The 21352-nt window shown below is 41.4% G+C and overlaps 6 protein-coding genes across 7 annotated transcripts; 3 read left to right on the top strand and 3 right to left on the bottom strand.

The window, feature by feature from the left end:
* Positions 1–5032: 5032 nt before the first annotated feature.
* On the top strand, positions 5033–8217 carry LOC128303754 (beta-alanine-activating enzyme). Its single transcript, XM_053040813.1, has 5 exons — positions 5033–5247; positions 5308–5877; positions 5941–7387; positions 7450–7740; positions 7813–8217. The coding sequence occupies exons 1-5, from the start codon at positions 5033–5035 to the stop codon at positions 8215–8217; spliced, it is 2928 nt and encodes a 975-aa protein (XP_052896773.1).
* Positions 8218–8448: 231 nt separating this feature from the next.
* On the top strand, positions 8449–9119 carry LOC128302241 (iron-sulfur cluster assembly 2 homolog, mitochondrial). The gene is made up of 2 exons (XM_053039018.1): positions 8449–8574; positions 8654–9119. The coding sequence occupies exons 1-2, from the start codon at positions 8552–8554 to the stop codon at positions 9042–9044; spliced, it is 414 nt and encodes a 137-aa protein (XP_052894978.1). The 5' UTR covers positions 8449–8551; the 3' UTR covers positions 9045–9119.
* On the bottom strand, positions 9102–10892 carry LOC128302238 (4'-phosphopantetheine phosphatase). The gene is made up of 5 exons (XM_053039015.1): positions 10366–10892; positions 10086–10291; positions 9865–10007; positions 9474–9768; positions 9102–9407 (listed from the first exon to the last, which is right to left on the bottom strand). The coding sequence occupies exons 1-5, from the start codon at positions 10629–10631 to the stop codon at positions 9217–9219; spliced, it is 1101 nt and encodes a 366-aa protein (XP_052894975.1). The 5' UTR covers positions 10632–10892; the 3' UTR covers positions 9102–9216.
* A 367-nt stretch (positions 10893–11259) lies between these two features.
* On the bottom strand, positions 11260–12708 carry LOC128302239 (peroxisomal membrane protein PEX13). Its single transcript, XM_053039016.1, has 4 exons — positions 12235–12708; positions 11940–12170; positions 11666–11874; positions 11260–11600 (listed from the first exon to the last, which is right to left on the bottom strand). The coding sequence occupies exons 1-4, from the start codon at positions 12588–12590 to the stop codon at positions 11350–11352; spliced, it is 1047 nt and encodes a 348-aa protein (XP_052894976.1). The 5' UTR covers positions 12591–12708; the 3' UTR covers positions 11260–11349.
* Positions 12709–13197: 489 nt separating this feature from the next.
* LOC128302240 (U4/U6.U5 small nuclear ribonucleoprotein 27 kDa protein) lies at positions 13198–14561 on the top strand. The gene is made up of 4 exons (XM_053039017.1): positions 13198–13290; positions 13366–13476; positions 13955–14056; positions 14186–14561. Exons 2-4 carry the CDS (start codon positions 13382–13384, stop codon positions 14451–14453), a joined length of 465 nt encoding a protein of 154 aa, XP_052894977.1. The 5' UTR covers positions 13198–13290; positions 13366–13381; the 3' UTR covers positions 14454–14561.
* Positions 14562–16191: 1630 nt separating this feature from the next.
* Positions 16192–21016, bottom strand: LOC128305843 (homer protein homolog 2). Of its 2 annotated transcripts, XR_008287467.1 has the most exons (9): positions 20888–21016; positions 20496–20652; positions 20279–20410; positions 20003–20194; positions 19745–19926; positions 19596–19674; positions 19223–19516; positions 18930–19142; positions 16192–18847 (listed from the first exon to the last, which is right to left on the bottom strand). XR_008287467.1 is itself a non-coding variant. In XM_053043460.1 (8 exons), the coding sequence occupies exons 1-8, from the start codon at positions 20890–20892 to the stop codon at positions 19032–19034; spliced, it is 1152 nt and encodes a 383-aa protein (XP_052899420.1). In that variant the 5' UTR covers positions 20893–21016; the 3' UTR covers positions 16192–19031. The 2 variants fall into 2 exon arrangements, 1 of the variants encoding a protein (XP_052899420.1); XM_053043460.1 differs by having other exon boundaries at positions 16192–19142.
* Between the last annotated feature and the right edge of the window lie 336 nt (positions 21017–21352).

Consider the following 21352-nt stretch of genomic DNA (forward strand, 5'->3'; position numbering starts at 1 on the left):
CGGAAACTGGGTATTTCAGGGCGCTCCTATGTGAAGCAGAGGCACCACGAGCGCCGTTGGTACACACCAGCACCGCATCGATTTCCGTTGCAGGTCCACGGACGGCTATGAATAACTTAAGGATAATTATGCTTATGTAACAACAAAGGATATCCTGCCACGGTGTGCTGCGGTGCCTTTAACGCGAAAGAATTGGAAATGAATCGAGCAAACAAAATCATTTGCTCCCCGTGTTGGCTACCCATTCGGTTACGTACGTCGTCTTTGCCGTTGTCGTCGTTGTTCGCAAACACCACCACTCTACTTTTTCTATTAAGCCTCACGTTTTCTTCTATAGGAAACGTGTTAGCACTTTCGACTGGTTTGGACGTTTTTATCCTCACGTTATGCTAACGACGGATCGGTATCAATTAAGTAATTGAACATATATGCACACATATACACACACACTTGTACACGGACTCGTTCGAATAATTGACTCACTAGACACCAAACCGGAACGGAATAAATAATAATTTACACTTTTACATAACACTCCATTAGTAGACGGAAGCTAAACACGACGTTGCGGCAATACGAACGGTTGCGAACGCATTGAATTTTCTTGTCCCATAATGTTTATTTCATTGCGTTCTCCACTGACACAGTGTGGTGTCTCGCTGCTATAATCTCTGCATCGAGCTGGAACACGTACACCGTACCGCGTGAGAGAGAGAGAGAAAGAAAGAAAGAGCGAGAGACAGAGAGAAAGAGAGAGCGGGAGTTTTCCCATTTCATTTCCAACGCTATCGCTGTCCTTTGCGATGCTTTTCTCTCCCGGGGTGGTAGACAAAACAGTTTGGAGAGTAACTTCCTTTGTGCAACATACATACGTCCACACACGCACACTTGAATGAACATTGCACCAAACTCAGGACGGAAATGCAGCTTAAGTGTATGCGAGCTTTGAGCAAATTGAGGAAAACAAACCTGTCAAATGATATCGATAAGTCCTCAATTTAAAAAAAAATGCTATAGGCCGACTCATATAAAAATCGACTCATTCTCTAGAAATCCAAAGAAGTTGACATAAAGGAAACAGTTCCTCACAAAGAAATAAATCTCCTTGCAAAGTATAATCTCTAGTGCAGGAAATTTTCCAAAGCTAAAAGCCGGTAACATTTGTTTTGAAAAGAAACAAGGAATACCTTGGAGATGGAAACCAGTCTAGTGGCTCTAAATCTCTATTGTGAAGATTCACAAATGTTTGATGCTTCATACACGTCTGAAGATCCAATAATTTTCCGGAAAATTTCCGGAATCTCTCAATATGTTGAAAAAGCCACCTCTGATCTACAAGCATTCATTCATTCCTGAAGTTTCAAGCATTTCTAAAATTTCCGGAATCTTGCAAGATCGAATAAATCTTTATAATATTTAAAGTGCTTAAAAAATCATATCTCAAGGAATCTCTGACTGACTCTTCATAGAAGCCCTTATATCAATCACTCTTTTTAGCAGATTATTTGAAAAGAACCACCTTAAGTTAATCAAATGCTATAGTTCAAAGGTAACGTACATCATCTTATGGCAGGCATCCGATTGTGACTGAGAGTATATTGTCGAAATTTCGCTTTCCGTTGAGTCCTGACGACCTTTGGGAAAGTCTTGCAGTTGTGATGTCTCTGGAGCTCCCTTTTCTGACGGTGCTTTATGCGAAGTAGCCCCGGAAAGGACCGAATTGCGTTGTTCTTCCTGCAATACAGAAGCACGTGTTAGAACATAATTCATTGCATTTTTCTAACTTATGGTGAATAATTGTGCGCTGTAACATTCAAATTCATTGCAAACACATTCAAACATTCAAACAGTTTTATCGCTTCCATTACTTGAATTACCATTACCGCACGTACTCGTGCTCATGTTGAACATTAAAGGGTCGAAAAATAATTGATTTTTTTGCTCGGTTTCGTCTTTCATTCGTTTCGCTACATCGGGCTGTAGGCCGTTTCACTTGAACGCGGACAGATCAATATCGATTAGCCATTCTGTGCTGACACGTATAATCGCTTTTAAAGGCCTCCCGTTCCGCTTGGAAACTCGTCTCTAGAGAAAGCAAACCCGGTTCAAAACGGCCGTCTGCATAATTGAGAGATTTGGCATAACGCCAATAGTTTTGCAAAACGATAACGACTGGTACGAAAGGAAAGTTTCGCTTCGGGGCGATACACAAAACGAATAGCCTCACGTGTTTGACTTTTCCAAACGAAAGACAAAGAAGGCAACAAAAAGGTCATTTTTTTCGGCCATTTTTTGCACAGCAGCACCGGGACATTCATTTGACATTCATCACACCGAGCAGGGAACTTTTCGTCGTCATGCCGTGCAGAACTGCACAAAGTCCCAAAATGGATGTGCATCTATCTTGCCAACAGGTGTGTGTCATACCTGTTTGTACACCTGTACGAGCGCTGACCGGATATGCAAAAATGAGCATCGTATCATAAATTACCTCCTTCGGTGTCACTGCCACCGTGGTGTTTTGCAACGTTTCCATGAGCGTAAGGTTCGTGCTACCGAATGGCGTGTCTTCGAGCAGCGGTGTTTTCACACCGGCCAGAATGGGGGATTTCTCCTCGGCTATAGTGGTCGGTGGCGTACGGCCCGGTGTCGTCGTAATGCTGCTCTCCGTGTAGAATGGTTCCGTTTGGCGGAAACCCCGGTCGCCCGAGCTGTTCGACGATGGTGGTGGTGGCGATGTGGCACCGACGGGACCACCTGTAGTAGCAGCGGCCAATGCTGCTGCTTGTCGTTCCGAGCCTAGCTGTGCCTGCCGTTCCCTTTCCTGGGCTCTGCGTTGATTCAACAGTTCGTTGTCGAGCTGCCTTATTTCCCGTGCTTCTCGCTGTAAATGGGAACGAACGGCAAATTGAATGTTTAAAGCACTATGTGAGGCACCTGTTGGGTGTACATACCTTGCAATTGGCGGCATCGAGCTTCTGTTGCTTGTGGTGCTGCTCCCTATCGGAGGATTCATTTTTCTGCCGTTCCTTTGCCTTTTCTTCATCCGCTTGCCCTGTTTGCAGTAGAGGAAATGGCAACATACAGTAATGATGTAGGTACACTAGTTTGCCAATATTACAGTCGTTAATAAGCGCTACCAGAATAACGGGCACAAATGCTCGTTTTAATTTAATTATGCGTAGCGATATTTTTAAGAGCTTATTTGGGGTTAAACTTACTTGAAGAACTCCCACCAGACGCCCCTGGCGGCGGAAACGAGAACCAAAACTGATGAGCCAGTTTGCTATTCACTACAACAAGAAAAAACAATTGTTATGCTATTTGCCGTATTTTAGAACTAGAACTAGTCAAAATGAACATCGTTTGTTTTAAGCTTGTCATCGCACCGTTCTCACGTCACTAGTTCACAAACTACGCACTACACGAAAATTTTGGTAACATTTTACCCCAGCCAATCCGATTGGTGTTGGCATATTTGTCTAAAGTTTTTTCTCTTGTTGCCACAGATGGAATCAATGCAAAACTTTTCAAGGGTGGTTCTGTTTTTTTGGGCCCTGTATTAAAACTACTCTATTGAAAACACACGATTTGGTGACACTTGCAACTGGTGCAATAGGTTGGACAAATAGTTTTCGTGGCAAGGGATGCACTTTATTTTTGGGTAGAATTATTATCAAAGAAATTATGATGCGGAAAGGTATGTGATGGTGAAAAGAGAGAAAAAGAGAGCGACAGGGGGCGAGGAAGAGAGAAAGAGAATGAGCAGGAGAACGAGAGAAGGAGAGGAGGAAATAACATATAGACCCCTATCTCAACCAACCCAAGTTAAAGATCGACGAGAAAACTTTACCACACTAAACCACGTACGGTGGAAACACTGATCAATCTGGGTTTGGCCCGTAACATGAAACGCAACAACCCGCTCAGTAACGAAACGCAACCGATGTCAACTCAATTGATGCTCGCGCAATGCAACAGTTTATCCTTGTGTGTATGTTTTTGTTACTTACATAACTTTGTTTCTGGCCAAAATAAACGACGGAAATTTTCTAACAATCCCGAACCACCGACCGACCACCGGAATGTCTCTTGTGACCTGAGTTTACCGAGGATATAGCTGGCGCGCATGCGCCACAAAACCGTTACTTTATAAATATAGCTATCATCAAGCTATCAATTGAATTTGGAAGTTTGACCAATGTTGTGGTCATACCGGTGACAAGTAATGATCGCAATTCTTGTAAGCATTTTTTTATTAATGTAAAATATAAATATGATAAAAATGAACAACAATAGAAGTTTTGCTGCACTGCAACCATTGTTCACTGTCTTTAATTGGCAAAGTACTAAGTTGTATTTTCTTCCAAGAGTTATTGGTCGACAGTTGAGAGAATCGTTTGGACTCGCTTAATCTGTTACGACTGTTAAAACTGGAATTTCATAAACCTTTCATAGTTCCATAGGTGCTGATAATAACGAAATTTAAATGTTAATTTCCGCGATAGGTACTAGGCGTCTCCATCGTTAGTGATCGTGCAAAAGGCAAAAAAAATGGTAACACAAAATATACACATCAAAGTATTAACTTGTTTACACGACAAGTGCAATTTGAATTATATCCTTGTATAATTATCCGAAATAGCAGATAATTTAAGAACAAGAACATGAACCAAATTGGACGGTTTGGTTACGCCACGTCAACTCTGTGGTGTAGCATGTCACCCGGTGGTGTAATAAAATGACTGTTTCCAGTAGCCGTATGAATCCTATTTATGCAGTTATTAATTTATTATAGCGCCAACACTGGTGTCAGAAATGGAACTAATAAATGGAATGGAACTAATAATTAAGGAAATAAAGCAAAATACTTTTTTTGGAAAAGTCTAAATTTTTAATATTCGACCAATGATTGCAAATTTCGAACCCGGCTTGAATTGCTAACGTGGTATTATAAACACTGCCAGCTTAACATTAACGTCATGACCGCTGTCCGGCAAAAGCCGGGAAAAGTGTAAACAAGCCGGTGCGTATGGAACTTCTGGATAGAGAAATTTTTAAAACGTTTAGCAAACAGACTGCGATAAGATATTACAATTCTAATCTATCTATTACCGAGATTGACTACGAGCAGCTATGGAGCAGCATGAAAAAGGTAGCAAGAGTTTTGGAGGAGCAGAACATCGAAGGGAAAATTGTCGGTGTTCAATTGTATCACTGTCCCGCATTGATTGCCGTTATAGGAGGGTAAGGAATGGCACCAAAATCATTTGAATAAATAAATTAATGTACTAAACTTTTTTGCAGTATTATCATATCCGGTAACTGTTTCTATTGCATAGATCCACGAGTGGTTGATCAACTTTTGCCCAAGTATGACCTGTGTGCTGCATTCTTTCTGGAAGATTTCGGGTCCAGCTGGATGTGCGATGGTCTGCAGATGTTCTCAGGAATGCGCGTTCTCACGCAGCAACTGATGCTGTTACTTAGTTTATCGCGCGTTGAAAGTTATCCTGCTTTGGCCTTTTGTGTAATAACATCCGGTTCGACTGGCCGGCCTAAAACGGTTCTCGTTCCAAAGGCGTGCATAATGCCTAATGTACTATCGCTTAGCGAACGGTTCGAGTTGTGTGAGCGTGATGTCATCTTTGTATGTTCACCTCCAACCTTCGATCCATTTGTCGTCGATATTCTCATGGGATTGCGTGCCGGTGCCACATTTTTAGTGGTGGATAACTCAATACGTTTATCAGCAACACGACTACTGCCCTTGCTCTTTCCGGGAGTAACAGTAATGCAAATGACACCATCCATATTTACACGTTGGAAAGCGAATGAAATGGAGCACATAATTTTTGGTTCTCAAACAACACTCAGGTTAGCACGAGGAAGAAACAAGAACGATTGACCATGTACTGATCGAAATTTCATTCATTTCAGAATTCTTGTTTTGGGTGGAGAACGGTTTCCAATACTGAAAAGACCAGCAGAATGTCGGGTGGCTGTATACAACATTTACGGTATAACAGAGCTTTCATGTTGGAGCATGATTCAAAAAGTGTCTCCTGAAAATGACTCTTATGTTGCACTTGGTGAACCTTTAGATCATTCGATAATGCTACAGTTGAGAAGCTTGGAAGACGAAAGTTTACAAGCGGAAGCAAATATAAATGGTTCCACCATAGGTCATCTTTACATCGGAAGCTGTTCTAGGAAATGCCTTATACTTGGGAAGAATAACGAAAATGACGATATATTATGCGTCGATCGACCAATTTATCGTCCGACCGGTGACATAGTGGAACTAACCAATGAAGGTAATTATTATTATCGTGATCGGTGTAAAAGAACGATAAAGCGATACGGGTGCCGGGTGAGCTTGGCAGAACTGGAAGCCGTGGTACGAAGCCATTCAGCAGTACAGCAGTGCGCATCGTGTTTTATTAGTAAATATCAACGGTTGCTGTTGTTCTACACATCGGACAACGGTGATCGTTCAATACAGGATACAATTTGGAGCGAAATGCGTATGAAACTGAGGCCGGAAAAACTGCCAGATGAGTTATATTGGATTGAACAGATTCCTCTCTCGTCTCATGGCAAAGTTTGTACAAAAGAATTGAAACGTATTTACGAAAATTTAAAATTAAACCTTGCTGACGATCGAATCTCAGCAGTGGATTATTTCCGCACAGAACTTAGCGCTATGGGTATCGCACATGAACGACATTATGCAAAAGAGAGTGAAACTAAGAAATTAAAACCCAACTCATCTTTCATCGATCGTGGTGGATCATCTTTTGCCGCCCTTCGCTTGCACAACACTTTGGAAGAAAAGTTTAAAGTACAATTGCCACAACTTATCACACTGCTTATAGATCCGTCTATTCCGTTGGAGATGGCATTTAAATATGTCGAATCAAATGTTCCTGCCACCAACAGCGATTTGCCGGATGCGCTTCAAAAGTCCAATATTCCCAACGACACCAAGTTAACGATCGTTAGACAATACAATTTAGAAAAGTGTATAGATTCCCGTCCGTCGATAACATTTTGTGCAAATGTTGGGCATATTTTAACCATAGGCAGTCATTCCGGAATGTTACTAACGATTAACACCGATACGGATGCAGTCGTTTCTTGTATTATGCTACCGGATCGAGTAGAATGCAGTGTCAGCTTTTTCACAACAGAAAAAAACGTCGTGTATGGTATTGTGGGATGTTACGATGGATTTTTATACTGCTTCAATCCGCAAGACGGCAGCATAGTATGGAAGTATGATGCTGGAGCAATGATCAAATGTACTCCTCTTGTGTTGCCACATATGAATCTAATTATCTTCGGAAGCTACAGCAACGATTACAATTTACATTGCATTGTAGGGGTAAGCCAGCAATCAGTCTAAAGCCTTTCCAGAGCAGAGTAATTTTGTTTAAATTGTTCTAGGGAGATTCTAGCCCGATATTGCGATGGAAGGTGCAAGTAGGAAACAAACCAATTTTCTCCCAACCATTGTCGTTGGGTATTAATGATGAAGCAGGATTAATTTTTGCTGCCACTTTGGATGGTACGATGGCAGCTTTAAGCGTAGCTACAGGACATTTGGCATGGAAGCAAACATCATCGGGAAACGTACCAATATTCAGTACCCCTGCTTTTTTGCCGGAGTACAAAAGGATTGCTTGCTGTTCAGTGGATGGCTCCTTTGGAATATACGATGCCGTTAAAGGAATAAAGGTAGGTTCTGGCTTATATTGTGCTACGTTTATGTGTACTGGTTTGATAAATATCACTTTATATCTATTACAGACTTCAAATCACAAGTTTCCTGGAAACATTTTTTCGTCCTTCGAGATATTACAACAGTCCCATGAGCGGATACATTTCATTGTTGGTTGTTACGATCACAAAGTACACTGCATTGAATATATTCCCTTGAACGGGGAAACTTTGCTGCCTAAATGGGAAATAGAAGTTCAGTCACAAATCTATGCAACTCCTTGTTCGGTTGGACATTATTTGGTGGTGTGCAGCACGTCGGGATGGATTAACTTGATTGATTTAAATAACCATCGTGTTGGAAACCCAAAGCGCAACATTACGGCCACTATGAAAATGAAGGGTGAGTTATTTTCAACACCCCTTTCATGTAGCACCGCGGTGTTTGTAGGATGTAGAGATAATTTTTTGTATAAAATACGTGTGAACGTGTAACGATAAAAAGTAAAATAAAATTAGCGTTAGAGGTAACTTTCAAACATTTTACATATGTTCCACTGTAGACATTTCAAAGCTGTGAAAACTTTAAAATGGTACCGAAAATGATAGCACAAGTGTAAAAAAATTTTTAAAAAACGTTTTGTCCACTGCAAAGACCTTAGTGCGTGGTCAATGACAGTGATGACAGATTTTGCTTTGACCAAAACAATCGTACTACAGTACGGCAAAAAAAATATCCACGGCAGACGCAATAAACAGTGACCTTATGCAATGTTGTGGTAGAAATATGAAATTCGGCTAGTTCACAACAACCGTATCCAGCACAGAAATGAACGCACTGGTGCACAGGCGGTAAGTAGTAGAATGGTTAGTCTCTTTCGTTCTATTGACATCGGTAATAAATTATCTCCATTGTTTTTCCTGTGCATAGTGTGGGATTATCCATTGCGTCCTTAGTTCATCGTCGATTGTTGTCGAATGCCGCACCTGATACAAGTTCCGTGCAATTGAGCAATACCTGTATTAGCCGCTTGAAAGAGATTTGCAAAACCAACTCTTTTCTTCGTGTAACAGTTGAAGGAGGTGGATGTTCCGGCTTTCAGTACAAATTTTCTGTCGAAAAACAACTTAGTGACGATGATGTTATCGTGAGTCGCGACGGTGTGCAGGTGGCCATCGATAATGCATCGATCGAGTATCTAAGTGGAGCCACCATTGACTACCACACGGAACTGATACGTTCTGGATTTCGTGTGATCAACAATCCAAAGGCAGATCAAGGCTGTTCCTGCGGTGCTTCGTTTACTGTGAAACTGGACTAAAGGCAATGGGTGTAAAACTGCATGAAAAGAAGTACTGTGTTATAGCAATGTAAAATATAATAAACTCGCGTTCAATATTTATTTTAGTTCTCTCAGTAGTGTATGGTCGAATATTTCAGAGTTCGCCGGTTCTGCTTCGTTCTTCAGTTGACTGCAAACGTTGCATGAAATATTACCTTTCATATTTACATACCACAGAAAATGTTTCTCCACCTAACCGGTTTGCCAACCATTCGTTCTTTACGACGGCCAGTTTAAATGTTTCACATACGAATTTCGCGTACAGATTGGTGTGTAATGCACGTGCCATTCCAACAATTATTAATAGATCGACACTATTTTGTTCGATTGCCACCGATAAATCTGTATAGGTATAAAAAAGCATAGTTATAGAATGCCCGTCTGGCACAAACTGTATCGCAACGGTACCTTTTGAAATCATTCGAAAGTCAAGACACGGTCCAATTTGATCGTTGCCGAACAACAACAATCGATGTTCTACGCTGTAGGCGTTCTGCAGAATCTCACATTCCTTGCAACAATCGGCGATGGTTCCGGTCAGCTCGGAGTAAGTAATATCGTTGATAGCTGGGTTAATCGTGGCGCATAGCAACACTTTCGTATTGCGCTTCAACAATTCGCGCACTAAAGGTACAATACCCAACACAAAGTCTATACCAGCATTATCCGTGAAAATCGTAGCGCATCGATGAGGTGCTTCTTGCTAAAACGTAGATTGCATTTCATAAAAAAAACATTACCAGTTCCCTTTACTCTAGCGATGGTATTAACAGCAACACGTTGAAATAAAATCACTCACCTCCATCCTGTTGAGCCAACTGTCCAAATCGTCTATTAACCAGGGCCTTTTTTGTATCCGATCCAGCGCCTGTTGGAGGCCGAAACCATTATTTGCTTCTAAAATTTTTGTCACAGCCTGGGCGCCCCAATCGAACATATTACCTGAAAAAATATTAAAACATGGTACATTTTTAAAGTCCCAAAATTTCTAGACAAATCATCATCTAGACATGCATTTACCAGCTAATACACCACGGACAATTTCGGTCCATTTTTCCCTTTCGCTTGCTATGCTGTCCAGCTGTTGTAGTCGATTCTTTAGAAGACCGATGGATGCTTTATTTTCGAGTGTTTTCTGTTCCTTCCAAGGATCATCAAAGCCAAACTTTCGCAGTCCGCTTTCAATCACCTCCAGCAGGTTTCTGATACCTAATGATTTCGTTTCGCTGAAATTAAAATGAACCACACTGTTAAAAACGATAGCCCATGCGGTTAGATATGATGAGGTTCATTGGCACACCGTTTATCCTTCTGCAGCTGGTTGAATACTTCCACGCAGTGTTCCCGGAAAGATTGGGCACGGGTTTGCGCGCTGGGATCGCTCGATTGGCTCGCCATTGCCTGTCGCTCGAATTTGGACAACATATCGTTAAAGCAAGCGAACCAATATCGGTTCGCCTCCGGATCCTGATAAAGATCGATTGTATCGGGGCTGTACGCTTCGACGCTTGCCAACAGGGTACAGTGCGAGAAGCCTTCCGCCGTGGGGTTTCCTTCCGTGGTCATTTTCCACTTTTCGTCTTGCAACTGCTATTCGTTTGGCGAGCCTTCGCACAAGTGTGTTTGCACTACGTACCGTTAATTGCAGAAATAGAATTAAAAGCTACCATTTAGCTTGTTAGTTTTAGTAGCACAGGAAATTGTACTTTTCGCAACAGTGTATATATAACAACAAATCGAAACCCAAATAAACTCATCTCGCTTTCACCTGTTGTTGATCGTTTCGATGCTTGCGCTCTCTTTCTTTCCCGCACGTCAAAGCAGCAGTGCTGCCAAGCGCGTAAAGTTGTAGAAATACACTTTTTGAGTATTTTTTCACCGCAAAAAGTCTAGAAGATATGCGAAAAACTGTTATCTTGCATACACTCCACACTGGAATAAAGCAATAAACTCATTTCTTGCGCGTACGAAAAAGTATAATGTTTAGAAAAGCAAACTAATCCACTATGCATTAAATCTTGATGTTTTGCTAAGATAACGAAACACTGCGATAAAAATCCTCACAGAGACCCGTTTCAAACTAGCCGCTCTGCTGAGAAGTTTATTTATCGCAATCGTTTTCATATCGTGCCTTCAGCATCAATTGATAAAGGCAACGTACGCACCAATGGTAGAGTAACATGCAAAAATTGAAAACAAACCACGGGGTAGCGTACTTCCATGATGTGAATAGTTAGTTTATTTGACCCACTGTTTGATGCTGGAAACCCCGAAGCCCTAATATCTATTGGCTTTCTACCGATTGTTTAAGCGCTTGCACATAGTTTAGTGGAATGATTCCGCATGCCTTTCGATCTACCGAGGCCGCCAGTACCCATCCGGTGTTAAGCAAGTGTCGGTCGGTTTGGATTTGTTTCGGTGCTAGTAACACTATTTCTCCTGCACGAATCGACATCTCTTGTGCGTTAGATGCATCGAACTTGTGCAATACCTGTACCTCTACCGGATTGCTCCACAGGGCGGGATCGTTTAATGCTGTTAGAAAACACAACGAAATAATCATAAATAGTTCAATACATTCCATTCAACAATATTCTTACCATTGTCTTCAGTCCCTTTTGGTGCGAGTAGTTTAATAAGCATATACGGCACGGATAGCATGAAACCCATGAATAGTGCAGCTAGCAAGGAAGAAGAATGTTTCCTCGTACTAGTACCGGTAACTTCGCTGTTGGCAGACCCATTGAAAGCTTCCTTGAAAGCTTCAATTGTGGGATCTGTTTTCGTTATCCTAAGTTTGTATAACAGCCTATAAACGAAGAAACCGTCGTTAGTCATTTTCAACATGATTCGCTTAAAAATTGTGAAACACACTTTTTGTACAACCATACTGCCGCACGCACAATCGCCAGGGATGACCAGAATTGAGCGAAAGTTCCTTTCAGATGCGCTAAATTTGCAGCTACACTCAGAACTGCACGGAATGAGCTAGTAACGGCAAAGAAGGTCGAATCGAGCATCATGGCTACATTACCAACCGCACCAACGAGTGATTCTAGAATCTGAAAAGCGGGTCGCGAACTCTCTTCTGCTAGCTGAATAAACCTGATGATGACAGTAAAGCCAAATGAATGCAATGATACTTGATGTTCATACCATCCATGCCAACCTTTGTTCGGGATTATTGATTCCACCGTATCCACCGTATCCACCGTAACCACCGTATCCACCGCTACCATATCCTCCATATCCTTGGCCCATATAGCCACCCCCATAGCTCCTGGCTCCGTAATAATCCATCGAAGAATATCCGCCATATGGATTGTACCCGGAGTATCCAGGTTGGCCAGCAAATCCATAACGATTACCAAACATCATATCTCCACCACCACCCGAGAACTGTGGTCTGGGAGGTAAAGGAGGCGGATGACTGGTAGAAATCAATCCACCTGACGTGTTTAGTCCACTGGTATTGCCAAATATCCTTTCCTCGTTGAGGGTTGTGTTTCTAAAATTCGTCGCCATACCGAGAAGGGTTCAATTTCCTGGCTGAATTACGACTTTCACTAAACGGTGTTATCTTTCCGTGCCGTCCGTGTTTTTCTGCTGCTGTTATTATTTTGCTTCTTCTACTTCGTTTTGGACTTTGGTCTCTCATTTTGACAGTTTAATGGCAGTCCAGGTGGTCCATTTGTCGTGGCTAACAATTTTTTATTTAATTATTAACAACAACTTTATGAATCCTCAACGTTGAAAATGGTTTACGAGGTAAAACAAGAGCATTTATTGCTTACTTTTGGGCATTCACGTTCTGGAAATATGAATGCATTCCTTCACATGGCCTACGGACAGATTAGCTCATAGTTTCAGCCATGTTTTATTGCAGTTTGGCTGAAGATACGAGGAAATGCTTCGAACATCACTTTAATATACGTGAACAGCTCAAACACTGAAATTGTTGGTCCTAGTCATATGGGAAACTAACTTTTGAGTAAATGAGAAATAAAATGTAACTAAATACTAGAAATACATCCGCGGACACAGAGCTGGAACAATATTCAACTGTCAAAATTGTACAGATGGTGCAGCCTGGTTTGTTGCTGAATAGATGAAATTGTTCAAACGCTTGAAAGAACAGACGAAACGAGCGGAAGGAAGGCTTCGAGGCACGGAATACGATGCCGGCGTAGCTGCTAGGTTAAGCCTGTCCCGATGTTTTAGCGCGGTAAGTACAAACAGTCCATAATTAATAGGACAAATGTAAAAACTGAAACATTGTGTTCCAATACATCATCTGCAGCATCGTTTCCACCAAGATGCCTTCGTCGCCCAAGCGCAGGAAGGAACGCGAACGTCCCAGACGCCGAAAGCGTTCCAGAGACCGGAGCGATAGAGATCGATCCGGTGGGCGGTAAGTACCGAGCATTTGTTGTCCTGATTGCATACTGGTTGTCTCGCGCTTGCGTATGTTCGTGTTCTATGTGTTACAATTTCACGTCTAACAGACGGTGGAAAAGGCGGTTATGTGCACTCTCTAAATGAGTCCGCAACCCCTCTTTCATAGCGTATCGGTTAATGATAGCCGTTTTCTTTGATGTCCGGAAAGAGGTTTCGTTTCATCTTGCGAAGATTTTTTTGCAATTAAAGCTAAGTCTAGGGGAGAATTTACTCTACTCTAACCCCTTTTATTGGCCTTTCGCCAAGGCATTTCTGTAGAAGAATATGAGCTTAGTCCCGATCATAGCGCTTGTGTCTTCCGAACGGATAAGACGAAAGTTGGGTTTGTATTATGGCTTAAAGTTAATTCAAGTTACCTGTAGAATAGTTGGGAGTATAATTTACTATTACACTACATTATATTGGTGTTTTAATTCTTTCTAACGCTTTAGTGACCGCAAACGTTCATCTGAACGGGAAAGGGATCGAGACCGTGACCGGGACCGAGGCAGACGGAAGTCGCGATCCAGATCAAGATCGCGTTCGAGATCGAGGTGAACATTAGCAAAGTGTAGTGTATGAGTTATCCTACAATACGTAGCAAATTGCATTCGGAAGTTTAGAATTCCGTTATCGTGACATATCCCCCATCATACATTACTAACACGTTGTCCTTTATGTAGGTCGTACGAACGCAATCTAGATAAACCGACGTCCTCGCGTCGTGCTGCCCAAATGAAGCCCATGGTACCGGAATCCGAACTTGAAGGCAAAACACCCGAAGAACAGGAAATGCTTAAAACGATGGGCTTTTGCGGGTTCGATTCGACAAAGGGCAAAAAGGTCGAAGGCAACGATGTCGGTGAAGTGCACGTCATATTGAAGCGCAAGTATCGACAGTACATGAATCGCAAGGGAGGATTTAATCGTCCGCTGGACTTTGTGGCATAACGATACCCAAGATTGGGGAACGATGGCGCGAAACATTGGGTGCCCATGGGTATTGGCAGCTTGCGAGTACCATCGGTACGAGCACGCCGTCGGCCGTCAGACATGATGATGGTGATGCTAACCGGTCAGCAGCCCTGCCAGTCTTCACAGTTGCAAACCCATGGACCATCCGGACAGATTCAGTTTTCGTTTTTGCAAACCGCTTTTATTATTTCCCATTCTGCCATTCTGTTACAGGCAACCCCGTCGTGGGTGTTCTCCTTCGTACGGGTCAGACTAATCATTTCATCACTACAGTTAACGTTTTTTTCTTTGCATCATTTCTTACACATTCTATGTTTAACCATCATGATGGTATATTTAAATGATTCCCTCTCACCGCAAACAGCCTTGCGTGCCTGTGACCGTTCGCAATGGTTTTGGGTACGCGTACGCCTCCATAGCCGAACAATAGTCAACCAACTAATCACCTCACCACACTCACACACAAACAACTGCAACGGGTTCCATATTACAGCAATAGTTAATTTTCATATACACCATATACAAAATTTACCACACAATGCAATAGCCAAAACGCTACATCGTATCACCGCGGGGAGCGAAATTCTCGATCAGTTCGTTCACACGAGCTGATTCCAGATATCATAGATGTGCGACAGCAACTTGCGTCAGATTGCGCCTTTTGCGCTACCTAGCGGCTAGTAGTGTCCCTGTCCCATTCGCGAAATTCTCTGTCCTATTCCCGTTTCAAACAAAAGGTTTCGATAAAACTGGAAAGATCGCAAAGTTGTTGCTAAAAAAAAAACCAAAAGAATTACTATTTTACAGGGACTTTAGGATGGAACATTTCTTTCATTTGCTGTTCACGCTCTTCATGCCAAGTTTCCGTCGCACATCACAAGCACCACGACACTTCACTGTTACTGTTTTTTGCTCTGCACTGGTGATCGAGAGCAGATTCCCTGCGTGTGTACACGCATGTAGCGTCCTTAATATACCTCACATACAACAAAAAACCATACCTACACTCACATCAAACCATACAAAACAATAGATACAAATACCAGCAAATTTAAATATACCTCATACAAGTAGTATATAAGCATATTAGATAGAGCTACTGTGCTGTATTCACAACTCTCGAACGAGTTTATTCTCGTTTTCATTTTGTTTCTGTAACACTTTTGTAACATCATGTAAGTGACCATACTGTATGTAACTGGTTGAAATACAAAGAAGAAATAAAGGGAAAGTTTTGTTTTTATACATTAACGTTGCGTTGAATATGTGTCCACCAAAATTTTCGAAGTGGGTGAAAGAAAATCAGCTTTCCGTCGGATTAACAAGCAAGCTCCGTCTTGCCTGCGTCGCTTGCCAAACCAAGATCCTGGCTTTTTTGGCGGACACGCATCAACGCCAATACTCCATTTCATTTGAGGCTTATCATGCCTCCTCTGTCCAAGCGGACAACTTGAAAGGACTTCACGGACTGGATCGTCCGGTCTCATTCTAATGGCATGAACAGCCCACCGGAGCCCGGAGAGTCCAATTCACTGTACGATAGTGAGTTATTAGCGAGTTATGATATTACTTAAAACAAAATGTGACATGTTTGTGCGCAGCAATCCAAGGAAAATTGACACATTCATTTATGATGTGTCCTGATGACGTATATTCCAACGGGTTTCGGGTTAACACATTATAAATGAGAGTCATTTAATTGCGCTTTTTCACATACTGTAGACAAACAGGTTTTCGATTTATTGTAAAAAGGAGTATTTTGCGCATTATCAATAACATATTTTTCGTTTGTTTGTTTACCTTATACCAGAGTTCCCTAGTGTGTTTTTTTTTTAATTTTAATATGGGTTTTTCCTCTTCCAGCTGTGGTTCGTGTGTGTGTTTCGTCCCAAGGGAATATAGGTTGTGTATATATGATTTTTTAGTATTTAAATATTTTCTTGGCTGTAACATGCTTTCGTAAGACCTCCTATCATTCATCTTGAACACGCAAATTTCCATGTATGATTTTCTATCCCATCCATTTTCTTCGTATCCAACGCTATGTGATAATAGGCATAAAATCAGTGTATGGGTAGAGCCAGTCACTAAGGATACTGATAACGTATCACATTGTGTAGCAGGATGTTTGAGGCTGATGTTTTATAACTAACTCGTTATATGGTTGTGCGTGTTGCAGTTTTTTTTTGTTGCTAATATGATCAAGAAATACTTTCCATTCAGATTCACATTCCACTAAGTGATACCGTATAAAGGGAGGACCCATTTGATCAACACTCAACTTTCCCGCCTGTCGAAACGACTGTATGATCTAGACATTGCAAACATCTAATTAGCAGTATTACTTTTCCCCGATCACGATCACGAACTTTCGCATGAGATACTAAAGAGGCCGATACAGACTAGGATCCTGTGTGCAACTGCTATAGGAGAAATATCGTTCGGAAAGAAAGCATCGTAACTGAACAGCAGGTTCCGGCCGTGGTTGATCTGCGCTACCGTGCGTATTTTCTTCAAGTGTCTTGTATGCTGATAGTTACATTGGGATTCTTCATTCATTCATTGTAATATGCAGATCCGATGCTAACATACATCCCATACGATGTACTGTGTGTGGGTACAGCAAGCATCTAAGCAATACCGGGGGCTTATCAGATCCGTGTATCATCATAAGATTAGTTAGTAATAAATGGATAAATTGTACCACAGTAATAGGCAGAATTTCTATTAGGGTTACGTACGCAAGAGTGGAGTGTATCATTTTAACAACTGCTATAGCTTTTTCCTACTCTTCTTGTACCTCTCTTCCGTCGCGGGCTCAATCGCTCTTCTGTACTTATTAAACTCTATGTTCAAATACTGTTCCTTTTGCTTAACGAATCTTTCATATAGCACTTTCTTCCTTCACGTCTCCATCGCGTCTCACGATCTCTCTTTGTGTTTCATTTACTATACTTTTCTTTAGTATCACTATCATCTACATTTTGATCATCATTTCGCTATTATATACCTTTTTCCTCGGGGTTTTAAAACGTATTGGCGATTTAGGGGGAGGATTTGTCTGTAGTTTACGCGTTTTGTCGATGTAGCATACATGAAAGAAATGGGAAAAAAAACTATCCACTAACTAAAAACCATGATATATGTAGTTGGCAAACATTGTCTGGTATAAAAAAAGACTTAACATAAACATCTTTGGCGTTTTTTTAACGGTACTATATGATTTGTTGCATTGATCCGCGAAGGATTGATTCTTCTAACGTTAATTAAGGCAGTAACGTAAATTAAGCATATCAGACTACGGCATATTGAGATTTATCTGTGAAAAGAGTTATGGTGCGTGCAGCATGTGTTGGAATGCTCCATAAGATTATGTGTAAAATAATTGGCAATAACCATGGCGTTTGTGGAATGTAGTGATGATAAGAGTGGTTTGTGGAAGGAAAACCTGTATTGCTATTCCATAGGTTGTGTTGTGGTACGTGAAATACTGAATCGAAAATAAAATACCTTTCTTAATGTAAAACTTTTAAAATCATGCTTGTTAAAACTAAAATACTTTAAAATTTGCACTTGAGATGAGCGTTCTGCCTTTCCTCCTAACATACATTATCGGTTTCGGTTTCCAATACTTGGGAGACTATCAGTGGCAAGTTTCTATAGCGAAAATTGCACCGTTTCAAACCTCATCCGCTCAGTTTGTCCGATTATTAACAATACAAGTTATATTGCATCAAATCAGTACATAGATGATGCTTTTGCGTTCATAATTTATATAAGTAGTAAAAAGTACTTAAAAAACTTATCAATTAAAATTGCAAATTTGCTACAGCGCAATAATATTGATATTGAAAATAAAAAGCATTTAAGCAGTTCTGAATGTTGCTTTGTGGCATATCTAGTCCGCACTTCAGAATCATTTTGTTACTTTTTTGATTTTTTCAATAGCAAAGGTAGTCCGGTCTTGGTCTTGTGCTTCGAAACCAGTATGGTCGCGGTTTTACTAGTGGATTGGATCTCGGACTGTCCGTCAATCTCGTCACCAGTATTTTTGCCCGTTTCTTGACAAATCATTGACAGCTTCCGAGAATCGCTGTAATCGGTGGTCACCGCAGCAGGGGAAGCAGAAGGAATGTTGTACAACGTTCCGGTCGTTTTTATCGTTGCCCCCATTGTGCCACAACCCATCATCGTCGCCGTAGCAGATGGATTACTTATTTTTGTGCTGATTAAAACAATTGTGGACCCCGTCGTTCTTGCGCCACTAGCCAAAGCGGGGCCTCTGCCATGGAACTGCTTGTCCGGCGATACTGACTCTTTCGCTACCACATTTGCATCTTGCTGCTTGTCAGCGATGTTCTCTATCGCTCCTATTGGTGGTATATTATTGTTGGTACTGTAGTTGAAAATACTATTAGTTGTAGCTACACTTTTTCCTGGAAGAGATGCAACCTTCATGCTCGGATTACAACCGCCGCCGACCGATGTCGAGGATTGAGATTCTACGGTTGAACTACTAATGGCCATCGATGCTGCTTTTGGCACATTCATATCTCAAGTAGATTTGTGCTGTACCTGAATCAACTTTTCCATCTCCTTGTGAATACCGCTTAGTTCAGTTATTTGTGCATTGAACTGATTGCACAGATTAGTCATCTGTTTAAGCTGTTAAATAAAAGAAAAACGTGTAAATTAACAACACATGCGTAATGAGGAATAATTCTACTGCAATCAGCGATACGTACGGTAGGATCGTTTTGTTTATCTTTGAGCGTTTTGTTTGCTGCCTTCAGTTCCAATTCTTGATTCCTAAGTTCTATCTCCAGTCCCTCAATCCTGGACTTCAGAGACACAATCTCACGCCTTAGCTCTTCGGTTAGCTCATTTGAAGCTAAACCGGACGCATTCGCACCACCTGCCGTTGGAACAGCTCCTCCTTTGCCCGCCTCCAGATCTTGGTAGCGTAATTTTAATCTTTGATTTTCTTCCTTGTACGAGTGCAATTGCCGTTTCCACTCATCGACATTTGCCGTGGACTCCTAGAACGCATACATTTGAAACATTCGTAAGTTTAACAATTCACACGATGTAACATTGTAACACTTCAACGAAACAAACCTGCAAAGCGCTCGTTAATCGTAGATTATTACTTTTCAATGTTGCCAACTCAATCTCCCACTTTTTAGCATTAGCAGAACTGCGTAAAGAAAAGGTTCAATTTTCATCAAAATTCTGTTTTTTTTCAAACACCACAATATGTTTCTTACCTTTGCGCTAGAGCGAGCTTCAATCTTTCGTTCTCGTATTTTAGTTGTTGCTCCGACGTCGAAGTTACCGTGCCATCGTTCGATGTTGAATTGTTAATTGACAATTGCTTTAGTTCATTATTCAGATTGTTAGCATTCGTCTCAGTGATATTGTTATGCGATGGACTGTCGGTTTTACAGCTCTGTTTAAAAAAGGGACACATGGAAACAAAATTTTAGCTCAATGATACATCTAGGACGGATCTTGGATGTCTTTACCGTCGAAATGCTGCTTGCCGGCGCCAGTGGTGGTTCCAAATTTCCGGATTCGAAGATATCGCCACTATTGGCCGATGCACGTGCCGTTATAGGCGATGCGTTGGCCGATGCTGCAGCCGAGTTACCGTTTGCAGATGCTTTGTTGAGAGCATCCTTTGTGGCTTCCTTCACTTCCTGAAACTTCACTATGAACTGGAAAAGAGAGAGTAATATAAAATTAAGCTTTCATTTATTTATCCACTTTATTAGTTTTAATCACCCATCTCCCACACTTACCTTACCAAGCTCGGCTTCTGATGCAAAACCAAGCCCGTAAACTGTATTGGCACGTACATCACTCCATTGGCCAAACTTTTGGGATGTTTGAGTAAAGGTCATATTCGGAGTAATAGTGGAATTGATAACAGCCTGTTAACAATAATGAGGAAGCATAGTTAGTGCTGTTGTATCAAGTGGAACCAATTTTGACAGCTTTCCTGCCACGACCCTTTACCTTACTCCCTTCAACACTGATAATTCTGTAGAGATTGCGAGAGGAATCATAGAAGAAGCTAACGGCGATGGCCTTCGAACTTGCGGTTATCCAAGTGCGTTTGGTTTTGGGATCTATGTGGAACACATGAGCGTTGCAAGTGAAAATTGGTTGCTCCCTGAAAAGTTTTTAGAAAGAAACATTGTAAACAAATCACACTGTAAGAGGTCCGAGTGCTCTACAGCTCGCTGCCACTTTTTTCTCTCACTACACTTTGCCCCACATTTGTGGGTGGTGTACAGAATCTTCTACCACCGGGACTATACGCATCGAACTCCGGGGCGAGAGTTCCAGACGCGCACTTTCGCGTGCATGCGAAGGTTTTTACAGAATGGAAAACAGCACGCACTTACCCCATTGTACGACAACTTCCTATAACAGTTTTAACATTAAGAGAGTTGATCTACAACACCACCCCGTAGGTAAATTTGTCGATATCGAATCGTTGCACGAGCCACCAACAATTTTTTTCTCGCTTCTACACATCCAATTTGAGCGATGTCAAGGTGTGTTTATAAAATAGCATGGCCGCCATGTTCGATCTCATTTTGACAACTGCCGGATGTGGCGGTTTACGAATGAACCGTTACCCACATGGCTATTCGTTTAGAATTTCAAAAGTACATTGCATTTAACAATTGATATTCAATTACGTGTTTCAGAAAGAATGCTACAGGACCCGGAGAATCTAACCAATAACAATATATTGAGTGTTGATTCGCGAACGGTACATCTTTAATGGTGATTCAGGCACGAAGTGCAAGGCTTAAAAGAATAATATATAACGATCTTACATCATATGATTCAGTAAATACACG

This window comes from Anopheles moucheti, chromosome 3 (assembly GCF_943734755.1).
Source record: "Anopheles moucheti chromosome 3, idAnoMoucSN_F20_07, whole genome shotgun sequence".
Taxonomy (NCBI): domain Eukaryota; kingdom Metazoa; phylum Arthropoda; class Insecta; order Diptera; family Culicidae; genus Anopheles; species Anopheles moucheti.